General features: G+C 42.4%; 1 protein-coding gene across 1 annotated transcript; it reads left to right on the top strand.

The window, feature by feature from the left end:
* Positions 1-16,790: 16,790 nt before the first annotated feature.
* Positions 16,791-25,405, top strand: LOC129922919 (uncharacterized). Its single transcript, XM_056011140.1, is given in 5 exon segments — positions 16,791-16,845; positions 16,993-17,072; positions 24,717-24,948; positions 24,951-24,985; positions 25,244-25,405. Coding segments are annotated over 5 exon segments (564 nt in total).
* The last annotated feature ends 1,401 nt before the right edge of the window (positions 25,406-26,806 follow it).

Below are 26,806 nucleotides of genomic sequence, written 5' to 3'. Positions count from 1 at the left end.
GATTCGTACTAGAATTGTGCTCTGCTTATAAGGACTTTATTTTTAAAAACAACAACATCAACACTTCCACAAAAAGTTGTGAGACGACACACAGAGACGGCTGCTTGGTCGTGGGGTATGCGCTCTTCATTGTCACCTCCTCGGTTCAGGGTTCAAGCCATGCCCGCTGCCATCCCAGTCTTGTGGGAGGCTTGGGCTAGAATGTACCAATCTTAAAATGTAAATAAAAAAGACACGGTTAACAGACTCAACTAGTAGCGCTGATATACTCTGTCAGAGTAGCGCTAATATAGTCCATCAGAGAAGCGCTAATAAAGTCTGTCAAAGTAGTGCTAATATAGTCTGTCTGAGTAGCACTAATAGAGTCTGTCAGGGTAGCGCTAATAAAGTTTGTCAGACTAGTCTGACAGAGTAACTCTAATAAAGTTTAACAGAGTAGCACTATTATAGTCTGACAGAGTAGCACTGATAAAGTCTGAAAGAGTAGCACTGATAACGTCTGACAGAGTAGCACTGATATAGTCTGACTGAGTAGCACTGATAAAGTCTCACACAGTAGCGTTAATATAGTCTGCCTGAATAGCACTGATATAGTTTGACAGAGTAGCACTGATATAGTCTGACAGAGTAGCGCTGATATAGTCTGAAAGAGTAGCACTGATAACGTCTGACAGAGTAGCACTGATATAGTCTGACAGAGTAGCACTGATATATTCTGACTGAGTAGCGCTAAATTAGTATGACAGAGTAGCACTGATATAGTCTGACAGAGTAGCACTGATATAGTCTGACTGAGTAGCACTGATATAGTCTGACAGAGTAGCACTGAATTAGTCTGACAGAGTAGCACTGAATTAGTCTGACAGAGTAGCACTGATATAGTCTGACAGAGTAGCGCTGAATTAGTCTGACAGAGTAGCACTGATATAGAATGACAGAGTAGCACTGATATAGTCTGACAGAGTAGCGCTGATATTGTCTGACAGAGTAGCACTGATATAGTCTGACAGAGTAGTGCTGATATAGTCTGACTGAGTAGCACGGATAAAGTATGACTGAATAGCACTGATAAAGTCTGACTGAGTAGCGCTGATAAAGTCTGACTGAGTAGCACTAATATACTCTGACAGAGTAGCACTGATATAGTCTGACTGAGTAGCGCTGATAAAATCTGAAAGAGTAGCACTGATATAGTCTGACAGAGTAGCACTGATATAGTCTGACTGAGAAGCACTGATATAGTCTGACTGAGTAGCGCTGATATAGTCTGAAAGAGTAGCACTGATATAGTCTGACAGAGTAGCACTGATATAGTCTGACAGAGTAGCACTGATAAAGTCTTACAGAGTAGCGCTGATATAGTCTGACAGAGTAGCGCTGATATAGTCTGACTGAGTGGCAGGGATAAAGTATGACTGAGTAGCACTAATATAGTCTGACAGAGTAGCGCTGATATAGTCTGACAGAGTAGCAATGATATAGTCTGACTGAGTAGCACTGATATAGTCTGACTAAGTAGCGCTGATATAGTCTGAAAGAGTAGCACTGATATAGTCTGACAGAGTAGCACTGATATAGTCTGATCGAGTAGCACTGATAAAGTCTGACAGAGTAGCGCTGATATAGTCTGTCAGAGTAGCGCTGATATAGTCTGACTGAGTAGCACGGATAAAGTATGACTGAGTAGCACTAATATATTCTGACAGAGTAGCGCTGATATAGTCTGACTAAGTAGCACGAATAAAGTATGACTGAATAGCACGGATAAAGTCTGATAGAGTAGCACTGATATAGTCTGACAGAGTAGCACTAATATAGTCTGACAGAGTAGCGCATGATATAGTCTGACACAGTAGCACTGATATAGTCTGACTGAGTAGCACTGATAAAGTCTTACAGAGTAGCACTGATATAGTCTGACTGAGTAGCACTGATATAGTCTGACTGAGGAGCACTGATATAGTCTGACTGAGAAGCGCTAAATTAGTCTGATAGAGTAGCACTGAATTAGTCTGACAGAGTAGCACTGATATAGTCCGACTGCGGAGCACTGATATAGTCTAACAGAGTAGCGCTGATAAAGTCTGATTGAGTAGCGCTGATATAGTCTGACTGAGTAGCGCTGATAAAGTCTGACTGAGTAGTGCTGATATAGTCTGACTGAGTAGCGCTGATATAGTCTTACAGAGTAGCACTGATATAGTCTGACTGAGAAGCGCTGATATAGTCTGACAGAGTAGCACTGATATAGTCTGACAGAGTAGCACTGATATAGTCTGACAGAGTAGCACTGATAAAGTATGACTGAATAGCACGGATAAAGTCTGACAGAGTAGCACTAATATAGTCTGACTGAGTAGCGCTAATATAGTCTGACTAAGTAGCGCTTATATAGTCTGACTGAGTAGCACTGATATAGTCTGACTGAGTAGCACTGATATTGTCTGACAGAGTAGCACTGATATTGTCTGACACAGTAGCATTGATATAGTCTGACAGAGTAGCACTGATTATGTCTGACAGAGTAGCGCTGATATAGTCTGACAGAGTAGCACTGATATAGTCTGACTGAGTAGCACTGATATAGTCTGACTGAGTAGCGCTGATATAGTCTGACTTAGTAGCACTGATATATTCTGACTGAGTAGCGCTGATATAGTCTGACAGAGTAGCGCTGAATTAGTCTGACAGAGTAGCACTGATATAGTCTGACAGAGTAGCACTGATATAGTCTGACAGAGTAGCACTGATATTGTCTTACACAGTAGCATTGATATAGTCTGACAGAGTAGCACTGATTATGTCTGACAGAGTAGCGCTGATATAGTCTGAAAGAGTAGCACTGATATAGTCTGACAGAGTAGCACTGATATAGTCTGACAGAGTAGCACTGATAAAGTCTGACAGAGTAGTGCTGATATTGTCTGACAGAGTAGCACAAATATAGTCTGACAGAGAAGCACTGATAAAGTCTGACAGAGTAGCGCTAATATTGTCTGACAGAGTAGTGCTGATATAGTCTGACTGAGTAGCACGGGTAAAGTATGACTGAATAGCACTGATAAAGTCTGACTGAGTAGCGCTGATAAAGTCTGACTGAGTAGCACTGATATAGTCTGACAGAGTAGCACTGATATAGTCTGACTGAGTAGCGCTGATAAAATCTGAAAGAGTAGCACTGATATAGTCTGACTGAGTAGCACTGATATAGTCTGACAAGGTAGCACTGATATAGTCTGACAGAGTAGCACTGATATTGTCTGACACAGTAGCACTGATATAGTCTGACAAAATAGCACTGATTATGTCTGACTGAGTAGCACGGATAAAGTATGACTGAGTAGCACTAATATAGTCTGACAGAGTAGCGCTGATATAGTCTGACTGAGTAGCACGGATAAAGTATGACTGAGTAGCACGGATAAAGTCTGACAGAGTAGCACTAATATAGTCTGACTGAGTAGCGCTGATAAAATCTGACAGAGTAGTACTGATATAGTCTGACAAAGTTGCACTGATATAGTCTGGCAAAGTAGCACTGATATAGTCTGACAGAGTAGCACGGATAAAGTATGACTGAATAGCACTGATAAAGTCTGACTGAGTAGCGCTGATAAAGTCTGACTGAGTAGCACTGATATACTCTGACAGAGTAGCACTGATATAATCTGACAGAGTAGCACTGATATAGTCTGACAGAGTAGCGCTGATATAGTCTGACAGAGTAGCACTGATAAAGTATGACTGAGTAGCACTGATATAGTCTGACTGAGAAAAACTGATATAGTCTGACAGAGTAGCACTGATAAAATCTGACTGAGTAGCATGGATATAGTCTGACAGAGTAGCGCTGATATAGTCTGACTGAGTAGCACGGATATAGTCTGAATGAGTAGCACTGATATAGTCTTACAGAGTAGCACTGATATAGTCTGACTGAGTAGCACTGATATAGTCTGACTGAGGAGCACTGATATAGTCTGACTGAGAAGCGCTTAATTAGTCTGACAGAGTGGCACTGAATTAATCTGACAGAGTAGCACTGATATAGTCTAACAGAGTAGCGCTGATAAAGTCTGATTGAGTAGCACTGATATAGTCTGACTGAGTAGCGCTGATAAAGTCTGACTGAGTAGCGCTGATATAGTCTGACTGAGTAGCGCTGATATAGTCTGACTGAGTAGCCCTGATATAGTCTTACAGAGTAGCGCTGATATAGTCTGACTGAGAAGCTCTGATATAGTCTGACAGAGTAGTGCTGATATAGTCTGACAGAGTAGCACTGATATAGTCTGACAGAGTAGCACTGATAAAGTATGACTGAATAGCACGGATAAAGTCTGACAGAGTAGCACTGATATAGTCTGACTGAGTAGCACTGATATAGTCTGACTGAGTAGCACTGATATAGTCTGACTGAGTAGCACTGATATAGTCTGACAGAGTAGCACTGATATTGTCTGACACAGTAGCACTGATATAGTCTGACAGAGTAGCACTGATTATGTCTGACTGAGTAACGCTGATATAGTCTGACAGAGTAGCACTGATATAGTCTGACTTAGTAGCACTGATATAGTCTGACTGAGTAGCGCTGATATAGTCTGACAGAGTAGCGCTGAAATAGTCTGACAGAGTAGCACTGATATAGTCTGACAGAGTAGCACTGATATAGTCTGACTGAGTAGCACTGATATAGTTTGACAGAGTAGCACTGATATATTCTGACAGAGTAGCACTAAATTAGTCTGCACTGATATAGTCTGACAGAGCAGCGCTGAATTAGTCTGACAAAGTAGCACTGATATAGAATGAATGAGTAGCACAGATAAAGTCTGACAGAGTAGCGCTGATATTGTCTGACAGAGTAGCACTGATAAAGTCTGACTGAGTAGCACAAATATAGTCTGACAGAGTAGCACTGATATAGTCTGACTGAGTAGCACTGATATAGTCTGACTTAGTAGCACTGATATAGTCTGACTGAGTAGCGCTGATATAGTCTGACAGAGTAGCGCTGAATTAGTCTGACAGAGTAGCACTCATATAGTCTGACAGAGTAGCACTGATATAGTCTGACTGAGTAGCACTGATATAGTCTGACAGAGTAGCACTGATATAGTCTGACTGAGTAGCACTGATATAGAATGACAGAGTAGCACTGATATAGTCTGACAGAGTAGCGCTGATATTGTCTGACAGAGTAGCACTGATATAGTCTGACTGAGTAGCACAAATATAGTCTGACAGAGAAGCACTGATATAGTCTGACTGAGTAGCACTGATATAGTCTGACTGAGTAGCGCTGATATAGTCTGAAAGAGTAGCACTGATATAGTTTGACAGAGTAGCACTGATATAGTCTGACAGAGTAGCACTGATAAAGTCTGACAGAGTAGTGCTGATATTGTCTGACAGAGTAGCACAAATATAGTCTGACAGAGAAGCACTGATAAAGTCTGACAGAGTAGCGCTGATATTGTCTGACAGAGTAGTGCTGATATAGTCTGACTGAGTAGCACGGGTAAAGTATGACTGAATAGCACTGATATAGTCTGACAGAGTAGCACTGATATAGTCTGACTGAGTAGCGCTGATAAAATCTGAAAGAGTAGCACTGATATAGTCTGACAGAGTAGCACTGATATAGTCTGACAAGGTAGCACTGATATAGTCTGACAGAGTAGCACTGATATTGTCTGACACAGTAGCACTGATATAGTCTGACAAAATAGCACTGATTATGTCTGACTGAGTAGCACGGATAAAGTATGACTGAGTAGCACTAATATAGTCTGACAGAGTAGCGCTGATATAGTCTGACAGAGTAGCGCTGAAATAGTCTGACAGAGTAGCACTGATATAGTCTGACAGAGTAGCACTGATATAGTCTGACTGAGTAGCACTGATATAGTTTGACAGAGTAGCACTGATATATTCTGACAGAGTAGCACTAAATTAGTCTGCACTGATATAGTCTGACAGAGTAGCGCTGAATTAGTCTGACAAAGTAGCACTGATATAGAATGAATGAGTAGCACAGATAAAGTCTGACAGAGTAGCGCTGATATTGTCTGACAGAGTAGCACTGATAAAGTCTGACTGAGTAGCACAAATATAGTCTGACAGAGTAGCACTGATATAGTCTGACTGAGTAGCACTGATATAGTCTGACTTAGTAGCACTGATATAGTCTGACTGAGTAGCGCTGATATAGTCTGACAGAGTAGCGCTGAATTAGTCTGACAGAGTAGCACTCATATAGTCTGACAGAGTAGCACTGATATAGTCTGACTGAGTAGCACTGATATAGTCTGACAGAGTAGCACTGATATAGTCTGACTGAGTAGCACTGATATAGAATGACAGAGTAGCACTGATATAGTCTGACAGAGTAGCGCTGATATTGTCTGACAGAGTAGCACTGATATAGTCTGACTGAGTAGCACAAATATAGTCTGACAGAGAAGCACTGATATAGTCTGACTGAGTAGCACTGATATAGTCTGACTGAGTAGCGCTGATATAGTCTGAAAGAGTAGCACTGATATAGTCTGACAGAGTAGCACTGATATAGTCTGACAGAGTAGCACTGATAAAGTCTGACAGAGTAGTGCTGATATTGTCTGACAGAGTAGCACAAATATAGTCTGACAGAGAAGCACTGATAAAGTCTGACAGAGTAGCGCTGATATTGTCTGACAGAGTAGTGCTGATATAGTCTGACTGAGTAGCACGGGTAAAGTATGACTGAATAGCACTGATAAAGTCTGACTGAGTAGCGCTGATAAAGTCTGACTGAGTAGCACTGATATAGTCTGACAGAGTAGCACTGATATAGTCTGACTGAGTAGCGCTGATAAAATCTGAAAGAGTAGCACTGATATAGTCTGACTGAGTAGCACTGATATAGTCTGACAAGGTAGCACTGATATAGTCTGACAGAGTAGCACTGATATTGTCTGACACAGTAGCACTGATATAGTCTGACAAAATAGCACTGATTATGTCTGACTGAGTAGCACGGATAAAGTATGACTGAGTAGCACTAATATAGTCTGACAGAGTAGCGCTGATATAGTCTGACTGAGTAGCACGGATAAAGTATGACTGAGTAGCACGGATAAAGTCTGACAGAGTAGCACTAATATAGTCTGACTGAGTAGCGCTGATAAAATCTGACAGAGTAGTACTGATATAGTCTGACACAGTTGCACTGATATAGTCTGACAAAGTAGCACTGATATAGTCTGACAGAGTAGCACGGATAAAGTATGACTGAATAGCACTGATAAAGTCTGACTGAGTAGCGCTGATAAAGTCTGACTGAGTAGCACTGATATACTCTGACAGAGTAGCACTGATATAATCTGACAGAGTAGCACTGATATAGTCTGACAGAGTAGCGCTGATATAGTCTGACAGAGTAGCACTGATAAAGTATGACTGAGTAGCACTGATATAGTCTGACTGAGAAAAACTGATATAGTCTGACAGAGTAGCACTGATAAAATCTGACTGAGTAGCATGGATATAGTCTGACAGAGTAGCGCTGATATAGTCTGACTGAGTAGCACGGATATAGTCTGAATGAGTAGCACTGATATAGTCTTACAGAGTAGCACTGATATAGTCTGACTGAGTAGCACTGATATAGTCTGACTGAGGAGCACTGATATAGTCTGACTGAGAAGCGCTTAATTAGTCTGACAGAGTGGCACTGAATTAATCTGACAGAGTAGCACTGATATAGTCTAACAGAGTAGCGCTGATAAAGTCTGATTGAGTAGCACTGATATAGTCTGACTGAGTAGCGCTGATAAAGTCTGACTGAGTAGCGCTGATATAGTCTGACTGAGTAGCGCTGATATAGTCTGACTGAGTAGCCCTGATATAGTCTTACAGAGTAGCGCTGATATAGTCTGACTGAGAAGCTCTGATATAGTCTGACAGAGTAGTGCTGATATAGTCTGACAGAGTAGCACTGATATAGTCTGACAGAGTAGCACTGATAAAGTATGACTGAATAGCACGGATAAAGTCTGACAGAGTAGCACTGATATAGTCTGACTGAGTAGCACTGATATAGTCTGACTGAGTAGCACTGATATAGTCTGACTGAGTAGCACTGATATAGTCTGACAGAGTAGCACTGATATTGTCTGACACAGTAGCACTGATATAGTCTGACAGAGTAGCACTGATTATGTCTGACTGAGTAACGCTGATATAGTCTGACAGAGTAGCACTGATATAGTCTGACTTAGTAGCACTGATATAGTCTGACTGAGTAGCGCTGATATAGTCTGACAGAGTAGCGCTGAAATAGTCTGACAGAGTAGCACTGATATAGTCTGACAGAGTAGCACTGATATAGTCTGACTGAGTAGCACTGATATAGTTTAACAGAGTAGAACTGATATATTCTGACAGAGTAGCACTAAATTAGTCTGCACTGATATAGTCTGACAGAGTAGCGCTGAATTAGTCTGACAAAGTAGCACTGATATAGAATGAATGAGTAGCACAGATAAAGTCTGACAGAGTAGCGCTGATATTGTCTGACAGAGTAGCACTGATAAAGTCTGACTGAGTAGCACAAATATAGTCTGACAGAGTAGCACTGATATAGTCTGACTGAGTAGCACTGATATAGTCTGACTTAGTAGCACTGATATAGTCTGACTGAGTAGCGCTGATATAGTCTGACAGAGTAGCGCTGAATTAGTCTGACAGAGTAGCACTCATATAGTCTGACAGAGTAGCACTGATATAGTCTGACTGAGTAGCACTGATATAGTCTGACAGAGTAGCACTGATATAGTCTGACTGAGTAGCACTGATATAGAATGACAGAGTAGCACTGATATAGTCTGACAGAGTAGCGCTGATATTGTCTGACAGAGTAGCACTGATATAGTCTGACTGAGTAGCACAAATATAGTCTGACAGAGAAGCACTGATATAGTCTGACTGAGTAGCACTGATATAGTCTGACTGAGTAGCGCTGATATAGTCTGAAAGAGTAGCACTGATATAGTCTGACAGAGTAGCACTGATATAGTCTGACAGAGTAGCACTGATAAAGTCTAACAGAGTAGTGCTGATATTGTCTGACAGAGTAGCACAAATATAGTCTGACAGAGAAGCACTGATAAAGTCTGACAGAGTAGCGCTGATATTGTCTGACAGAGTAGTGCTGATATAGTCTGACTGAGTAGCACGGGTAAAGTATGACTGAATAGCACTGATAAAGTCTGACTGAGTAGCGCTGATAAAGTCTGACTGAGTAGCACTGATATAGTCTGACAGAGTAGCACTGATATAGTCTGACTGAGTAGCGCTGATAAAATCTGAAAGAGTAGCACTGATATAGTCTGACAGAGTAGCACTGATATAGTCTGACAAGGTAGCACTGATATAGTCTGACAGAGTAGCACTGATATTGTCTGACACAGTAGCACTGATATAGTCTGACAAAATAGCACTGATTATGTCTGACTGAGTAGCACGGATAAAGTATGACTGAGTAGCACTAATATAGTCTGACAGAGTAGCGCTGATATAGTCTGACTGAGTAGCACGGATAAAGTATGACTGAGTAGCACGGATAAAGTCTGACAGAGTAGCACTAATATAGTCTGACTGAGTAGCGCTGATAAAATCTGACAGAGTAGTACTGATATAGTCTGACACAGTTGCACTGATATAGTCTGACAAAGTAGCACTGATATAGTCTGACAGAGTAGCACGGATAAAGTATGACTGAATAGCACTGATAAAGTCTGACTGAGTAGCGCTGATAAAGTCTGACTGAGTAGCACTGATATACTCTGACAGAGTAGCACTGATATAATCTGACAGAGTAGCACTGATATAGTCTGACAGAGTAGCGCTGATATAGTCTGACAGAGTAGCACTGATAAAGTATGACTGAGTAGCACTGATATAGTCTGACTGAGAAAAACTGATATAGTCTGACAGAGTAGCACAAATATAGTCTGACAGAGAAGCACTGATAAAGTCTGACAGAGTAGCGCTGATATTGTCTGACAGAGTAGTGCTGATATAGTCTGACTGAGTAGCACGGGTAAAGTATGACTGAATAGCACTGATAAAGTCTGACTGAGTAGCGCTGATAAAGTCTGACTGAGTAGCACTGATATAGTCTGACAGAGTAGCACTGATATAGTCTGACTGAGTAGCGCTGATAAAATCTGAAAGAGTAGCACTGATATAGTCTGACAGAGTAGCACTGATATAGTCTGACAAGGTAGCACTGATATAGTCTGACAGAGTAGCACTGATATTGTCTGACACAGTAGCACTGATATAGTCTGACAAAATAGCACTGATTATGTCTGACTGAGTAGCACGGATAAAGTATGACTGAGTAGCACTAATAAAGTCTGACAGAGTAGCGCTGATATAGTCTGACTGAGTAGCACGGATAAAGTATGACTGAGTAGCACGGATAAAGTCTGACAGAGTAGCACTAATATAGTCTGACTGAGTAGCGCTGATAAAATCTGACAGAGTAGTACTGATATAGTCTGACACAGTTGCACAGATATAGTCTGACAAAGTAGCACTGATATAGTCTGACAGAGTAGCACGGATAAAGTATGACTGAATAGCACTGATAAAGTCTGACTGAGTAGCGCTGATAAAGTCTGACTGAGTAGCACTGATATACTCTGACAGAGTAGCACTGATATAATCTGAAAGAGTAGCACTGATATAGTCTGACAGAGTAGCGCTGATATAGTCTGACAGAGTAGCACTGATAAAGTATGACTGAGTAGCACTGATATAGTCTGACTGAGAAAAACTGATATAGTCTGACAGAGTAGCACTGATAAAATCTGACTGAGTAGCATGGATATAGTCTGACAGAGTAGCGCTGATATAGTCTGACTGAGTAGCACGGATATAGTCTGAATGAGTAGCACTGATATAGTCTTACAGAGTAGCACTGATATAGTCTGACTAAGTAGCACTGATATAGTCTGACTGAGGAGCACTGATATAGTCTGACTGAGAAGCGCTTAATTAGTCTGACAGAGTGGCACTGAATTAATCTGACAGAGTAGCACTGATATAGTCTAACAGAGTAGCGCTGATAAAGTCTGATTGAGTAGCACTGATATAGTCTGACTGAGTAGCGCTGATAAAGTCTGACTGAGTAGCGCTGATATAGTCTGACTGAGTAGCGCTGATATAGTCTGACTGAGTAGCCCTGATATAGTCTTACAGAGTAGCGCTGATATAGTCTGACTGAGAAGCTCTGATATAGTCTGACAGAGTAGTGCTGATATAGTCTGACAGAGTAGCACTGATATAGTCTGACAGAGTAGCACTGATAAAGTATGACTAAATAGCACGGATAAAGTCTGACAGAGTAGCACTGATATAGTCTGACTGAGTAGCACTGATATAGTCTGACAGAGTAGCACTGATATAGTCTGACAGAGTAGCACTGATATAGTTTGACTGAGTAGCACGGATAAAGTATGACTGAATAGCACGGATAAAGTCTGACAGAGTAGCACTGATATAGTCTGACAGAGTAGCGCTGATATTGTCTGACAGAGTAGCACTGATATAGTCTGACAGAGTAGTGCTGATATAGTCTGACTGAGTAGCACGGATAAAGTATGACTGAATAGCACTGATAAAGTCTGACTGAGTAGCGCTGATAAAGTCTGACTGAGTAGCACTGATATACTCTGACAGAGTAGCACTGATATAGTCTGACTGAGTAGCGCTGATAAAATCTGACAGAGTAGTACTGATATAGTCTGACAGAGTAGCACTGATATAGTCTGACTGAGTAGCACTGATATAGTCTGACAGAGTAGCACTGATATTGTCTGACACAGTAGCACTGATATAGTCTGACAAAATAGCACTGATTATGTCTGACTGAGTAGCGCTGATATAGTCTGACTGAGTAGCGCTGATATAGTCTGACAGAGTAGCGCTGATATAGTCTGACTGAGTAGCGCATGATATAGTCTGACTGAGGAGCACTGATATAGTCTGACTGAGTAGCGCTGATATAGTCTGACTGAGTAGCGTATAATATAGTCTGACAGAGTAGCACTGATATAGTCTGACAGAGTAGCACTGATAAAAGATGACTGAGTAGCACTGATATAGTCTGACTGAGAAAAACTGATATAGTCTGACAGAGTAGCACTGATAAAATCTGACTGAGTAGCACGGATATAGTCTGACAGAGTAGCGCTGATATAGTCTGACTGAGTAGCACGGATATAGTCTGACAGAGTAGCACTGATAAAATCTGACTGAGTAGCACGGATATAGTCTGACTGAGTAGCGCTGAATTAGTCTGACAGAGTAGCACTGAATTAGTCTGACAGAGTAGCACTGATATAGTCTGACTGAGTAGCACTGATATAGAATGAATGAGTAGCACAGATAAAGTCTGACAGAGTAGCGCTGATATTGTCTGACAGAGTAGCACTGATAAAGTCTGACTGAGTAGCACAAATATAGTCTGACAGAGTAGCACTGATATAGTCTGACTGAGTAGCACTGATATAGTCTGACTTAGTAGCACTGATATAGTCTGACTGAGTAGCGCTGATATAGTCTGACAGAGTAGCGCTGAATTAGTCTGACAGAGTAGCACTCATATAGTCTGACAGAGTAGCACTGATATAGTCTGACTGAGTAGCACTGATATAGTCTGACAGAGTAGCACTGATATAGTCTGACTGAGTAGCACTGATATAGAATGACAGAGTAGCACTGATATAGTCTGACAGAGTAGCGCTGATATTGTCTGACAGAGTAGCACTGATATAGTCTGACTGAGTAGCACAAATATAGTCTGACAGAGAAGCACTGATATAGTCTGACTGAGTAGCACTGATATAGTCTGACTGAGTAGCGCTGATATAGTCTGAAAGAGTAGCACTGATATAGTCTGACAGAGTAGCACTGATATAGTCTGACAGAGTAGCACTGATAAAGTCTGACAGAGTAGTGCTGATATTGTCTGACAGAGTAGCACAAATATAGTCTGACAGAGAAGCACTGATAAAGTCTGACAGAGTAGCGCTGATATTGTCTGACAGAGTAGTGCTGATATAGTCTGACTGAGTAGCACGGGTAAAGTATGACTGAATAGCACTGATAAAGTCTGACTGAGTAGCGCTGATAAAGTCTGACTGAGTAGCACTGATATAGTCTGACAGAGTAGCACTGATATAGTCTGACTGAGTAGCGCTGATAAAATCTGAAAGAGTAGCACTGATATAGTCTGACAGAGTAGCACTGATATAGTCTGACAAGGTAGCACTGATATAGTCTGACAGAGTAGCACTGATATTGTCTGACACAGTAGCACTGATATAGTCTGACAAAATAGCACTGATTATGTCTGACTGAGTAGCACGGATAAAGTATGACTGAGTAGCACTAATATAGTCTGACAGAGTAGCGCTGATATAGTCTGACTGAGTAGCACGGATAAAGTATGACTGAGTAGCACGGATAAAGTCTGACAGAGTAGCACTGATATAGTCTGACTGAGTAGCACTGATATAGTCTGACTTAGTAGCACTGATATAGTCTGACTGAGTAGCGCTGATATAGTCTGACAGAGTAGCGCTGAATTAGTCTGACAGAGTAGCACTCATATAGTCTGACAGAGTAGCACTGATATAGTCTGACTGAGTAGCACTGATATAGTCTGACAGAGTAGCACTGATATAGTCTGACTGAGTAGCACTGATATAGAATGACAGAGTAGCACTGATATAGTCTGACAGAGTAGCGCTGATATACTCTGACAGAGTATCACTGATATAATCTGACTGAGTAGTGCTGATATTGTCTGACAGAGTAGCACAAATATAGTCTGACAGAGAAGCACTGATAAAGTCTGACAGAGTAGCGCTGATATTGTCTGACAGAGTAGTGCTGATATAGTCTGACTGAGTAGCACGGGTAAAGTATGACTGAATAGCACTGATAAAGTCTGACTGAGTAGCGCTGATAAAGTCTGACTGAGTAGCACTGATATAGTCTGACAGAGTAGCACTGATATAGTCTGACTGAGTAGCGCTGATAAAATCTGAAAGAGTAGCACTGATATAGTCTGACAGAGTAGCACTGATATAGTCTGACAAGGTAGCACTGATATAGTCTGACAGAGTAGCACTGATATTGTCTGACACAGTAGCACTGATATAGTCTGACAAAATGGCACTGATTATGTCTGACTGAGTAGCACGGATAAAGTATGACTGAGTAGCACTAATATAGTCTGACAGAGTAGCGCTGATATAGTCTGACTGAGTAGCACGGATAAAGTATGACTGAGTAGCACGGATAAAGTCTGACAGAGTAGCACTAATATAGTCTGACTGAGTAGCGCTGATAAAATCTGACAGAGTAGTACTGATATAGTCTGACACAGTTGCACTGATATAGTCTGACAAAGTAGCACTGATATAGTCTGACAGAGTAGCACGGATAAAGTATGACTGAATAGCACTGATAAAGTCTGACTGAGTAGCGCTGATAAAGTCTGACTGAGTAGCACTGATATACTCTGACAGAGTAGCACTGATATAATCTGACAGAGTAGCACTGATATAGTCTGACAGAGTAGCGCTGATATAGTCTGACAGAGTAGCACTGATAAAGTATGACTGAGTAGCACTGATATAGTCTGACTGAGAAAAACTGATATAGTCTGACAGAGTAGCACTGATAAAATCTGACTGAGTAGCATGGATATAGTCTGACAGAGTAGCGCTGATATAGTCTGACTGAGTAGCACGGATATAGTCTGAATGAGTAGCACTGATATAGTCTTACAGAGTAGCACTGATATAGTCTGACTGAGTAGCACTGATATAGTCTGACTGAGGAGCACTGATATAGTCTGACTGAGAAGCGCTTAATTAGTCTGACAGAGTGGCACTGAATTAATCTGACAGAGTAGCACTGATATAGTCTAACAGAGTAGCGCTGATAAAGTCTGATTGAGTAGCACTGATATAGTCTGACTGAGTAGCGCTGATAAAGTCTGACTGAGTAGCGCTGATATAGTCTGACTGAGTAGCGCTGATATAGTCTGACTGAGTAGCCCTGATATAGTCTTACAGAGTAGCGCTGATATAGTCTGACTGAGAAGCTCTGATATAGTCTGACAGAGTAGTGCTGATATAGTCTGACAGAGTAGCACTGATATAGTCTGACAGAGTAGCACTGATAAAGTATGACTGAATAGCACGGATAAAGTCTGACAGAGTAGCACTGATATAGTCTGACTGAGTAGCACTGATATAGTCTGACAGAGTAGCACTGATATAGTCTGACAGAGTAGCACTGATATAGTCTGACTGAGTAGCACGGATAAAGTATGACTGAATAGCACGGATAAAGTCTGACAGAGTAGCACTGATATAGTCTGACAGAGTAGCGCTGATATTGTCTGACAGAGTAGCACTGATATAGTCTGACAGAGTAGTGCTGATATAGTCTGACTGAGTAGCACGGATAAAGTATGACTGAATAGCACTGATAAAGTCTGACTGAGTAGCGCTGATAAAGTCTGACTGAGTAGCACTGATATACTCTGACAGAGTAGCACTGATATAGTCTGACTGAGTAGCGCTGATAAAATCTGACAGAGTAGTACTGATATAGTCTGACAGAGTAGCACTGATATAGTCTGACTGAGTAGCACTGATATAGTCTGACAGAGTAGCACTGATATTGTCTGACACAGTAGCACTGATATAGTCTGACAAAATAGCACTGATTATGTCTGACTGAGTAGCGCTGATATAGTCTGACTGAGTAGCGCTGATATAGTCTGACAGAGTAGCGCTGATATAGTCTGACTGAGTAGCGCATGATATAGTCTGACTGAGGAGCACTGATATAGTCTGACTGAGTAGCGCTGATATAGTCTGACTGAGTAGCGTATAATATAGTCTGACAGAGTAGCACTGATATAGTCTGACAGAGTAGCACTGATAAAGTATGACTGAGTAGCACTGATATAGTCTGACTGAGAAAAACTGATATAGTCTGACAGAGTAGCACTGATAAAATCTGACTGAGTAGCACGGATATAGTCTGACAGAGTAGCGCTGATATAGTCTGACTGAGTAGCACGGATATAGTCTGACAGAGTAGCACTGATAAAATCTGACTGAGTAGCACGGATATAGTCTGACTGAGTAGCGCTGAATTAGTCTGACAGAGTAGCACTGAATTAGTCTGACAGAGTAGCACTGATATAGTCTGACTGAGTAGCACTGATATAGTCTGACTGAGGAGCACTGATATAGTCTGACTGAGGAGCACTGATATAGTCTGACAGAGTAGCGCTAATATAGTCTTACTGAGTAGCACTGATTAAGTCCGACTAAGTTATGGAACACACGAGTTTTTGTATTGTTCGATTCTAGCCTAAATGGACACAAGTCTTCCACTTTAGGACGACTTGACATGATTTATTAGTATAATTACCATCAGTACCTATATTACCAATCTTTCTATTACTGATCATATATTTAAATCTTACACACAAAAAAAGAGTAAAAGCCGGACACCTACTTTTTAGCGTATACACCAATACATGCCTGACGGAGGACGTGACCTCAAAATGGAGGACATGTACTCCTTTTGTCGAAAGTCTGGTAGCATTAGATATGTGTAGAGTTTCAAACATTTGACACTATTTCTGAAAGCTTACTGTCATAGTATCTGTAAATGTGTCTGGATGTGTAGACATAACAATGGGGGAGGGAGAGATCTGTTGTTTTACTGGACTAGTCGACCCAGCACCTGCTGGTCAGATGACAAAAAAAAAAAGACTAATAAACATGTTCTAAAGTAGAGAAATGACTCTACTTTATCAAAACATGTTTACATTGTGTAAACATTACAAACATGTCAAATGCAATACAAATGTATTTAAAACTCTATTGTTGAATACAGAGAACTTTCTTTGTCATCCTGTGGAAGAAGAAGAGAAAGAATCGTTGAAGAGTGAGTGCAAGGCTTCTAGCCGAGAAGAGGTAGGTGTTGGAAGTTTAGGCGACCTGCACCTACGTAAAATTCATGCTTCGATGTTATCTTTCGGTTGGTCGCTACATGATTTTCATAAGGTTTTTAGTACAGTGGCGTACTAACAATGGTTCAATGAGGTTCATTGCTCTCAAGCATGTGACAGGCCCACAGCGACCTTTAAATGTTAAAAAAAAATGATGGGAACAACACTAATTAAAAAAAAATTAAAAACAAGAACAGAGCCGGCCTTAGGTAAATGGATGCCCTAGGCATGGGCGCCTGCGGGGGGATGCAAGGGGTGCACCCCCTCCCCCGATTCTGAGCAGCCATACTCTAGCCATTTTTTGCACCGTCAGATCAATTAAAATCTAAGTAGCAACTGAACAAGTAGTGCTTCCACTGGTGACTGAAGTACAGTTGTAAGTAGACTAGCCTAGGCTTATCAGGCATTGATGGCTGACCATGTACGTGCACACATTTGAATTCTGAGAAACCAGCTTTTAGCCAGTTTTTTTACACCTTCAAATCAATTAACTTCTGCTAGGAAGCAACTTAACATGTAGTGCTTCCAATGAAATAAAGCTAATAAGGATAAACTATTATTGTAATAAACTAGAATAGGCTAATATGTAGTTCATGTCCGACCATGTGCACTTTAGCCTATTATTGGCTTCTAATTCAATATTCTATAGCACACTAGACGTGACGATTTGTTTTCCTTTATCTATCATTCTATTTAGTAAAGGCCTAGAATATTGTTACGAATCTCACTATCCAGGCTCTCTGCAAACTGCACCATACACCACCAACTTAAAGAACTTTACAAGTCAGGGCTCCAAATTAACGTAAAGGTTTAATGTCCATAAATAACAGCCAATACTGTACAATTGGCAGCACGTAGAACAGTACAAATAGTTCTGCGATAACAAATATCTCTCCGATAACACCGTTCCGCCGTATCAAGTCTTGCACTGGCCTCTCCGTCTCGTTCCGGGCTTGCACTGGGTTCAACAGTTCGGGACTGACTTCACACACTTGGGCTCGTTGTGTCGGACTCGATCACAGACCAAGATCAAGACGCCGTTCGTCTCAACTGTACTTGACAGTACTCCGCACTGAACCGTCGTAATGCTCCGTACAGAACCACACCGTTGAACTGTGCTGTAGTCGACCGTGTTCTGACCTCCTGTCGTGAACCCGCTTTCTGAACCGTCTTGACTGCGTCACCTCCGCTCTTATATAGGGTCCCTACTGGCCTTCTCGAACCGGACAGAACGCCGCTCGACGTTTCTGGGTGGTCAGATGACTACAACTCTCGTGACGCCCCTGAGCTCTGTTCACGTCGGCGATCCTTCCCGAACTCTCTTGTTGACACTCGTCTCGGCTGATCGTCGTAACTCGTCACGGTTGACCGCTCGTCTAGCGCTGGCCTGGGGCGATTTGCGTCGGCTGACTACACACACACCACTACCCCTCTCTGTGCCACCACCAAGTTTATAACAATATGATAGTTTTTTTATTTTTTTTTTGTTCTATAGGAAAAATCCTTGCCAGCTGTCTTTTGACTTGATATACGAAATTGAAAGTTTCTTTATTCAAGATTGAAGAGTGCAGTCGACTTGCTAAATGTATTAACGTCTTGCGGAGTTGCGGTCAGTGTTAGCGCTCAATAAAAAAAAATAGCAGGTGAAACACGTCCACCAGTTTACGAAAGACAGAAGAGATATAAGAAAGTTCTTCCCTAGTCATCTGAGTCAAAACGTTGATTTGTATCGACGGAGCACTGGCGGTAGCAAGAAAACAAATTATACGAGCAGCATGAATCCACTGCGTTTCCTTGGTATTTTGTTCATAAAAACGCAGATATCTCTGGCACTGAATAGATGAGTTTGAGCGTTGGATTTGTTGATGGAGATTGTATTCGAGAAGAATTCATTGGTTTTTGTCACTGTTTTTAATAGAGACGCAGTGTGTCTAACCTAATTGTCAGCGAATATATTAAGTAAAGTCTAGACATGGACAAACTACTCGGCCAAGACTACAATGGCTGCCCCGTGATGGATAGCATTCAGAACTGTATTTAGGCAAAATATTCGGGGAAAATATCCAAAAGCAGACCTTGTCCGTTGCGCGTCCCACGCACTTACTTAAACTTCTTATCATTGACCTAAATGACGTTTCAGAAATACTTAATGCGTAATGCTGTTAATGTCATCAAGATTATCTATTTCTTCCGTAACAGTCCCAAGCGAGAGGGTTGATGCTAAAGTGACCTTTTTGTGTGAGACGCGATGGACTGAGAAATACGAATTCGTTTGAGCTTTAAGTCAAGACTTTGAGAAGATCTTTGACTGTTTGTCTTTTAATTGTCGTCAATTATTCACCCGTTCTTGAACCAGTTTCCGTGATGTTGCATTCTGTACATCTTAGCACAAGCGGCAGCTCAACAGCACATCAGCAGTCACATTAATGACATAATATAAAACCAACTTGACTAAGCTGAGGAACACTTCAGGGATGGCATTCTAATTAAGGCGACACTGCTGGCAGACAAACTTGGTATTGAGTTGGTGCTGCCGAGAATTAGCAATCTACAGACGAACGAAAAAAAAAATACATGCTTAGAATTTGGAATTATTATAGAACACGGCTTTACATTCCATTGCTTAGTTCAACCTGTTTTTGCCTACATCCTAAAACAATGCAAGAACTGCAAATTAAAGAAGAATATCAGAACTGCCAGATAAGCGTTCATCGCCGGCCTGTCCATCGAGACGAGAAGCAAGTCATCAGTCAAGTGATTGACAGTTTCGGCAGCGTTTGCATTTTTTTTGTTTGATCGACCGTCAGCAGGCACGAGCCGCACGGATAAACTTAACAACGAGTACAGTAAATACTTTGTTCATATGTTAGTTTTTTTTATTTTCATGTACCGTAGTAAGTATTTACAGTGAACTTAATATCGCATAGGTATGAAGGCGAGGGGGCAAAGCTCTTTTCTTCAATATTCTCTTTAATAAAAAAATGTTGAAGCTACTACTTTGAGCCATAGGTGGCAACTTGCACCCCCTTGCAAAAAATCCTGCGGGCGCCTATGGCCCTAGGCCAAGGCGAAGTGAATAGGGAGGCCCAAGGCGAAGTGAATAGGGAGGCCCAAGGTGAAGTGAATAGGGAGGCCCAAGGTGAAGTGAATAGGGCGGTCCAAGGCGAAGTGAATAGGGAGGCCCAAGGTGAAGTGAATAGGGCGGTCCAAGGCGAAGTGAATAGGGAGGTCCTAGGCGAAGTGAATAGGGAGGTCCAAGGCGAAGTGAATAGGGAGGCCCAAGGTGAAGTGAATAGGGAGGCCCAAGGTGAAGTGAATAGGGAGGTCCTAGGCGAAGTGAATAGGGAGGTCCTAGGCGAAGTGAATAGGGAGGTCCAAGGCGAAGTGAATAGGGAGGTCCTAGGCGAAGTGAATAGGGAGGTCCTAGGCGAAGTGAATAGGGAGGTCCAAGGCGAAGTGAATAGGGAGGTCCTAGGCGAAGTGAATAGGGAGGTCCTAGGCGAAGTGAATAGGGAGGTCCAAGGCGAAGTGAATAGGGAGGTCCAAGGCGAAGTGAATAGGGAGGCCCAAGGCGAAGTGAATAGGGAGGTCCTAGACGAAGTGAATAGGGAGGTCTAAGGTGAAGTGAATAGGGAGGCCCAAGGCGAAGTGAATAGGGAGGTCCAAGGCGAAGTGAATAGGGCGGTCCAAGGCGAAGTGAATAGGGAGGCCCAAGGTGAAGTGAATAGGGAGGCCCAAGGTGAAGTGAATAGGGAGGTCCTAGGCGAAGTGAATAGGGAGGTCCAAGGCGAAGTGAATAGGGAGGTCCTAGGCGAAGTGAATAGGGAGGTCCTAGGCGAAGTGAATAGGGAGGTCCAAGGCGAAGTGAATAGGGAGGCTCTAGGCGAAGTGAATAGGGAGGTCCTAGGCGAAGTGAATAGGGAGGTCCTAGGCGAAGTGAATAGGGAGGTCCTAGGCGAAGTGAATAGGGAGGTCCTAGGCGAAGTGAATAGGGAGGTCTAAGGCGAAGTGAATAGGGAGGTCCAAGGCGAAGTGAATAGGGAGGCCCAAGGCGAAGTGAATAGGGAGGTCCAAGGTGAAGTGAATAGGGAGGTCCTAGGCGAAGTAAATAGGGAGGTCCAAGGCGTAGTGAATAGGGAGGCTCTAGGCGAAGTGAATAGGGAGGTCCAAGGCGAAGTGAATAGGGAGGCTCTAGGCGAAGTGAATAGGGAGGTCCTAGGCGAAGTGAATAGGGAGGTCCTAGGCGAAGTGAATAGGGAGGTCCTAGGCGAAGTGAATAGGGAGGTCCTAGGCGAAGTGAATAGGGAGGCTCTAGGCGAAGTGAATAGGGAGGTCCTATGCGAAGTGAATAGGGAGGTCCTAGGCGAAGTGAATAGGGAGGTCCTAGGCGAAGTGAATAGGGAGGTCCTAGGCGAAGTGAATAGGGAGGTCCTAGGCGAAGTGAATAGGGAGGTCTAAGGCGAAGTGAATAGGGAGGCCCAAGGCGAAGTGAATAGGGAGGTCCAAGGTGAAGTGAATAGGGAGGTCCTAGGCGAAGTGAATAGGGAGGTCCTAGGCGAAGTGAATAGGGAGGTCCAAGGCGTAGTGAATAGGGAGGCTCTAGGCGAAGTGAATAGGGAGGTCCTAGGCGAAGTGAATAGGGAGGTCCAAGGTGAAGTGAATAGGGAGGCTCTAGGCGAAGTGAATAGGGAGGCTCTAGGCGAAGTGAATAGGGAGGTCCAAGGTGAAGTGAATAGGGAGGTCCAAGGTGAAGTGAATAGGGAGGTCCAAGGTGAAGTGAATAGGGAGGCCCAAGGTGAAGTGAATAGGGAGGTCCAAGGCGAAGTGAATAGGGAGGTCCAAGGTGAAGTGAATAGGGAGGTCCAAGGCGAAGTGAATAGGGAGGCCCAAGGTGAAGTGAATAGGGAGGCCCAAGGTGAAGTGAATAGGGAGGTCCAAGGTGAAGTGAATAGGGAGGCCCAAGGTGAAGTGAATAGGGAGGTCCAAGGCGAAGTGAATAGGGAGGCCCAAGGTGAAGTGAATAGGGAGGTCCTAGGCGAAGTGAATAGGGAGGCCCAAGGTGAAGTGAATAGGGAGGCCCAAGGTGAAGTGAATAGGGAGGTCCAAGGTGAAGTGAATAGGGAGGTCCAAGGTGAAGTGAATAGGGAGGTCCAAGGCGAAGTGAATAGGGAGGCCCAAGGTGAAGTGAATAGGGAGGCCCAAGGTGAAGTGAATAGGGAGGTCCTAGGCGAAGTGAATAGGGAGGCCCAAGGTGAAGTGAATAGGGAGGTCCAAGGTGAAGTGAATAGGGAGGTCCAAGGTGAAGTGAATAGGGAGGTCCAAGGCGAAGTGAATAGGGAGGCCCAAGGTGAAGTGAATAGGGAGGTCCTAGGTGAAGTGAATAGGGAGGTCCAAGGTGAAGTGAATAGGGAGGTCCAAGGTGAAGTGAATAGGGAGGTCCAAGGTGAAGTGAATAGGGAGGTCCAAGGTGAAGTGAATAGGGAGGTCCAAGGTGAAGTGAATAGGGAGGCCCAAGGCGAAGTGAATAGGGAGGTCCAAGGTGAAGTGAATAGGGAGGTCCAAGGTGAAGTGAATAGGGAGGTCCAAGGCGAAGTGAATAGGGAGGCCCAAGGTGAAGTGAATAGGGAGGTCCAAGGTGAAGTGAATAGGGAGGTCCAAGGCGAAGTGAATAGGGAGGCCCAAGGTGAAGTGAATAGGGAGGTCCAAGGCGAAGTGAATAGGGAGGCCCAAGGTGAAGTGAATAGGGAGGTCCTAGGCGAAGTGAATAGGGAGGCCCAAGGTGAAGTGAATAGGGAGGCCCAAGGTGAAGTGAATAGGGAGGTCCAAGGTGAAGTGAATAGGGAGGTCCAAGGTGAAGTGAATAGGGAGGTCCAAGGCGAAGTGAATAGGGAGGTCTAAGGTGAAGTGAATAGGGAGGCCCAAGGTGAAGTGAATAGGGAGGCCCAAGGTGAAGTGAATAGGGAGGTCCAAGGTGAAGTGAATAGGGAGGTCCAAGGTGAAGTGAATAGGGAGGTCCAAGGCGAAGTGAATAGGGAGGTCTAAGGTGAAGTGAATAGGGAGGCCCAAGGTGAAGTGAATAGGGTGGCCCAAGGTGAAGTGAATAGGGAGGTCCTAGGCGAAGTGAATAGGGAGGCCCAAGGTGAAGTGAATAGGGAGGTCCAAGGCGAAGTGAATAGGGAGGCCCAAGGTGAAGTGAATACGACGGCCACAACAAAAATTAAGACCAAAAAATACGAAATCGTTTGTATCTAAATCAACAAATAAGTAAAATTCCTATAGCACCGAAAGCACATGCTTTTTTTAGTCCTGTGCGAGGCCCACACCAATCGGAGGCCCGAGGTGGTCTAGGCTTCATACTGATCAATAGTAGACCTAAGCTAAATAGCTACATTCTTATACTAACTGTTATGTAGATCAACATTTGCCATGTTGGCTCTCACTAGGGCAGGGGTTCTCAACCTGTGAGTCGCTACGCATTTGGTGGTCGGAAGACGATTTTCCATGGGTCGCCTAAGACCCATATGAAAAAAAAATATTTTTTTTTGTTTTAAAAGAAAATTGAGATTGTAAGGAAAAAAAACCCACTTCCATTGGTAGTTACTATTTTGTTTACTATCATTGACATTGGAAGAGAAATGTTACAAAAAAAAAAAAAGAATCAGAATCATTTCAGACACTTTAACCCCCACGGCAGTTTCAATGCCTGTCCACCAAACGGCACGGCTAAATTCAAAGTTGCGCCATTGCAGAATCCTAGGTATTGTTTCTGCGTTATTAAATAGCATACCCGTTTATTACGCCATCATGGTATTGCAGATATATGTTTTTATCATGAAACAACCCATAAAAATGGATTTTTATAACATTAGCGACAACACTGATAACTTTACGGTTCACATAGTGAGATATTGTAAAAGGGGGTCGCGGAACTAAAAGGGTTGAGAATCGCTGCCCTAGGGGTACAATTTTGTTTACCAGATCCATTTCTGGTTGATCATCGACCTAGCACGCTTCTCAGAATCACAATTCAACGTTTCTAGTGTTTCAGACTTCGCCTTCATTGGGCGAGATATGATACCGTAATCAGGACATTTTATGAACAATTTGAATACTAAGTTAAAAACTAAAAAACTATTAATTTGTCCGAATAAAAACTGTATTACATGATTTTGAAAATTGTTTGAAACTACTAAAAGAGTACTAAGGCATGCCACTTGAATAAGGAGTGAGAGCCACCTCGTCACTGACACATCGTCCAAAACAAGCTCTTGCAGAACATCTTTATCAATAATCATTAACATTAAAAGGACATCCATAAAATCCTTTACTGATTCACTGACATTTTAAAGTGGCCCATTACGCGGCGGCCCCCACCGGCCCATTCTGTGCCGGCCCACCGAACATTTGCCTTTCCGCCCCTGTGCATAGCCCGTGTATATATAGTTTATAAATTATATATATATTTATATGTATACTTATAAGTCCCGTATGTATAAGACGTAAATGTCCTTAATAGTCCTCATGTAGTGTGGGACGAGACAGAGTCCTTATGTAGTGTGGGATGAGACAAAGTCCTTACGTAGTGTGGGACGAGACAGTTCTTATGTAGTGTGGAACGAAACAGAATCCTTATATAGTGTAGGACGAGACAGAGTCCTTATGTAGTGTGGAACGAAACAGAGTCCTTATATAGTGTAGGACGAGACAGAGCTCTTTTGTAGTGTGGGATGAGACAGAGTCCTTATGTAGTGTGGGAGGAGACAGAGTTCTTTTCTTATGTAGTGTGGGATGAGACAGTCTTTATTTAGTGTGGGACGAGACAGAGTCCTTATGTAGTGTGGGATGAGACAGTCCTTATGTAGTGTGGGGCGAGACAGAGTCCTTATATAGTGTGGGATGAGACAGAGTCCTTATGTAGTGTGGGATGAGACAGAGTTCTTATGTAGTGTGGGAGGAGACAGTCCTTATGTAGTGTGGGGCGAGACAGAGTCCTTATATAGTGTGGGATGAGACAGAGTCCTTATGTAGTGTGGGATGAGACAGAGTTCTTATGTAGTGTGGGATGAGACAGTCTTTATTTAGTGTGGGACGAGACAGAGTCCTTATGTAGTGTGGGATGAGACAGTCCTTATGCAGTGTGGGGCGAGACAGAGTCCTTATATAGTGTGGGATGAGACAGAGTCCTTATGTAGTGTGGGATGAGACAGAGTTCTTATGTAGTGTGGGACGAGACAGATCATACGTATTAATTGTAGTCCTAAGTATAGTTTATCATTCCACACTTTCGCTATTGCATAGGTCGACTTTGTTTTAATCATAATCACTCTACAACCATTAATAATAATAATAACCTGTATTGTCCGTAAGGAAATTTGTCTTACAATTTGTGCATTACACAAAACAGAAAATAACTATAGAAAAACAAAATATACATTCACACCAGACTCACTCATAATTAACATGTGAAAAGTGGATATCAAATTGTTTCTATTTAATGTTTTGATTCCCTCTAACTCGTCTACTTTGTACTTTAATAAAGTAGTCGTCATGGAAATATGGAAGAGTTTAAACCTTTCCATTTTGTTTTTATATTAGGAGCTCAACTCAACTCTAAGTTTACAAATATCTTAGTCAAGTATTCGTATCAATAATTATCATCCATAAGCCCGACAACTTTACGGCCAAGATTTGTCCTGGCCGTTTCTACCATAACAAATGCCCGATGTGAATGATCAGTCGTAGCTATTTCTTTTGGATTTTGCGAAGTTAGCACTTTAGAGATCTAAATAATATTTTTTAAAAATAAACTCCTCGCCTGTTCTCAGGGTCAATGAGTAACAGTTTTGATGGTGACAGTAAATGGGTTTGTTTAGACTGTCCTATTATTTTTTTTTATACTGCACTAAACAAAGACGGTGGTCTGTGTTGTTGACATGTGAACGAGCTGACGAGAGGTTACAAACATTAGTTAGTTGACAGAATGCTGAAGGTAGAGAGGCTTATGTCAAGGGCATAAAGAGAAATAGGACTACATTCTCACAGACATGAAATCTTGTCTTGCTTGTGCAATCAGTCCTGCCATTAACCGAATAAACCACTGATCTTTTTTTTTTTGCCACTACTTAATCATTAATCATCAACAAGTTTCTTTGTTTCATTGGTCTTAACATTCTTTTCTTTTACTGCGCAGTTATTCACAGCTGGAGGTCACCCACGAAGGCCGCAGGATACACATTTGAGACCAAAAGAAAATCCGCTGCCGAGGACTAACGCAGACGACGAAAAGAAAATCTAAATCCACCACCTGCGGACAATGGTTATGCTTGCACAGAATGTGGCAAAATATGTAGGTCACAGCTGGGGCTGGCAGCCACGGGAATTACTGCATTCGTCAATAATCTTCGGACTCGAAGACAAGCCTTCTTATTCGCATCAATTGCGGTTGTTTTTTTTTAGAAAATAAATAGGCAGAATATGCAAGACATTCAAACCAAATAGGCAGAATAAATTAGGGAATGCCTTTAGAAAATAAAAAGTGAAATGTTAATGCTTTGGTATAGCCAGTATAGCAAGCAATCTCTTTAGTGGACCAGTGAGGGGAGGGGGTATTTGTGAGAAGGTTTTCAGTGCTGCCTAAAGACGTTTAGCTACTTAACACAACTTTGCTCGAGTCAGGTTTCGAATACGAGCTCTCTTGTT

Source organism: Biomphalaria glabrata, chromosome 14, assembly GCF_947242115.1.
Source record: "Biomphalaria glabrata chromosome 14, xgBioGlab47.1, whole genome shotgun sequence".
NCBI lineage: Eukaryota > Metazoa > Mollusca > Gastropoda > Planorbidae > Biomphalaria > Biomphalaria glabrata.
The sequence above is the reverse complement of the archived record's forward strand: the minus strand, read 5'-3'. Positions and strand labels throughout refer to the sequence as shown.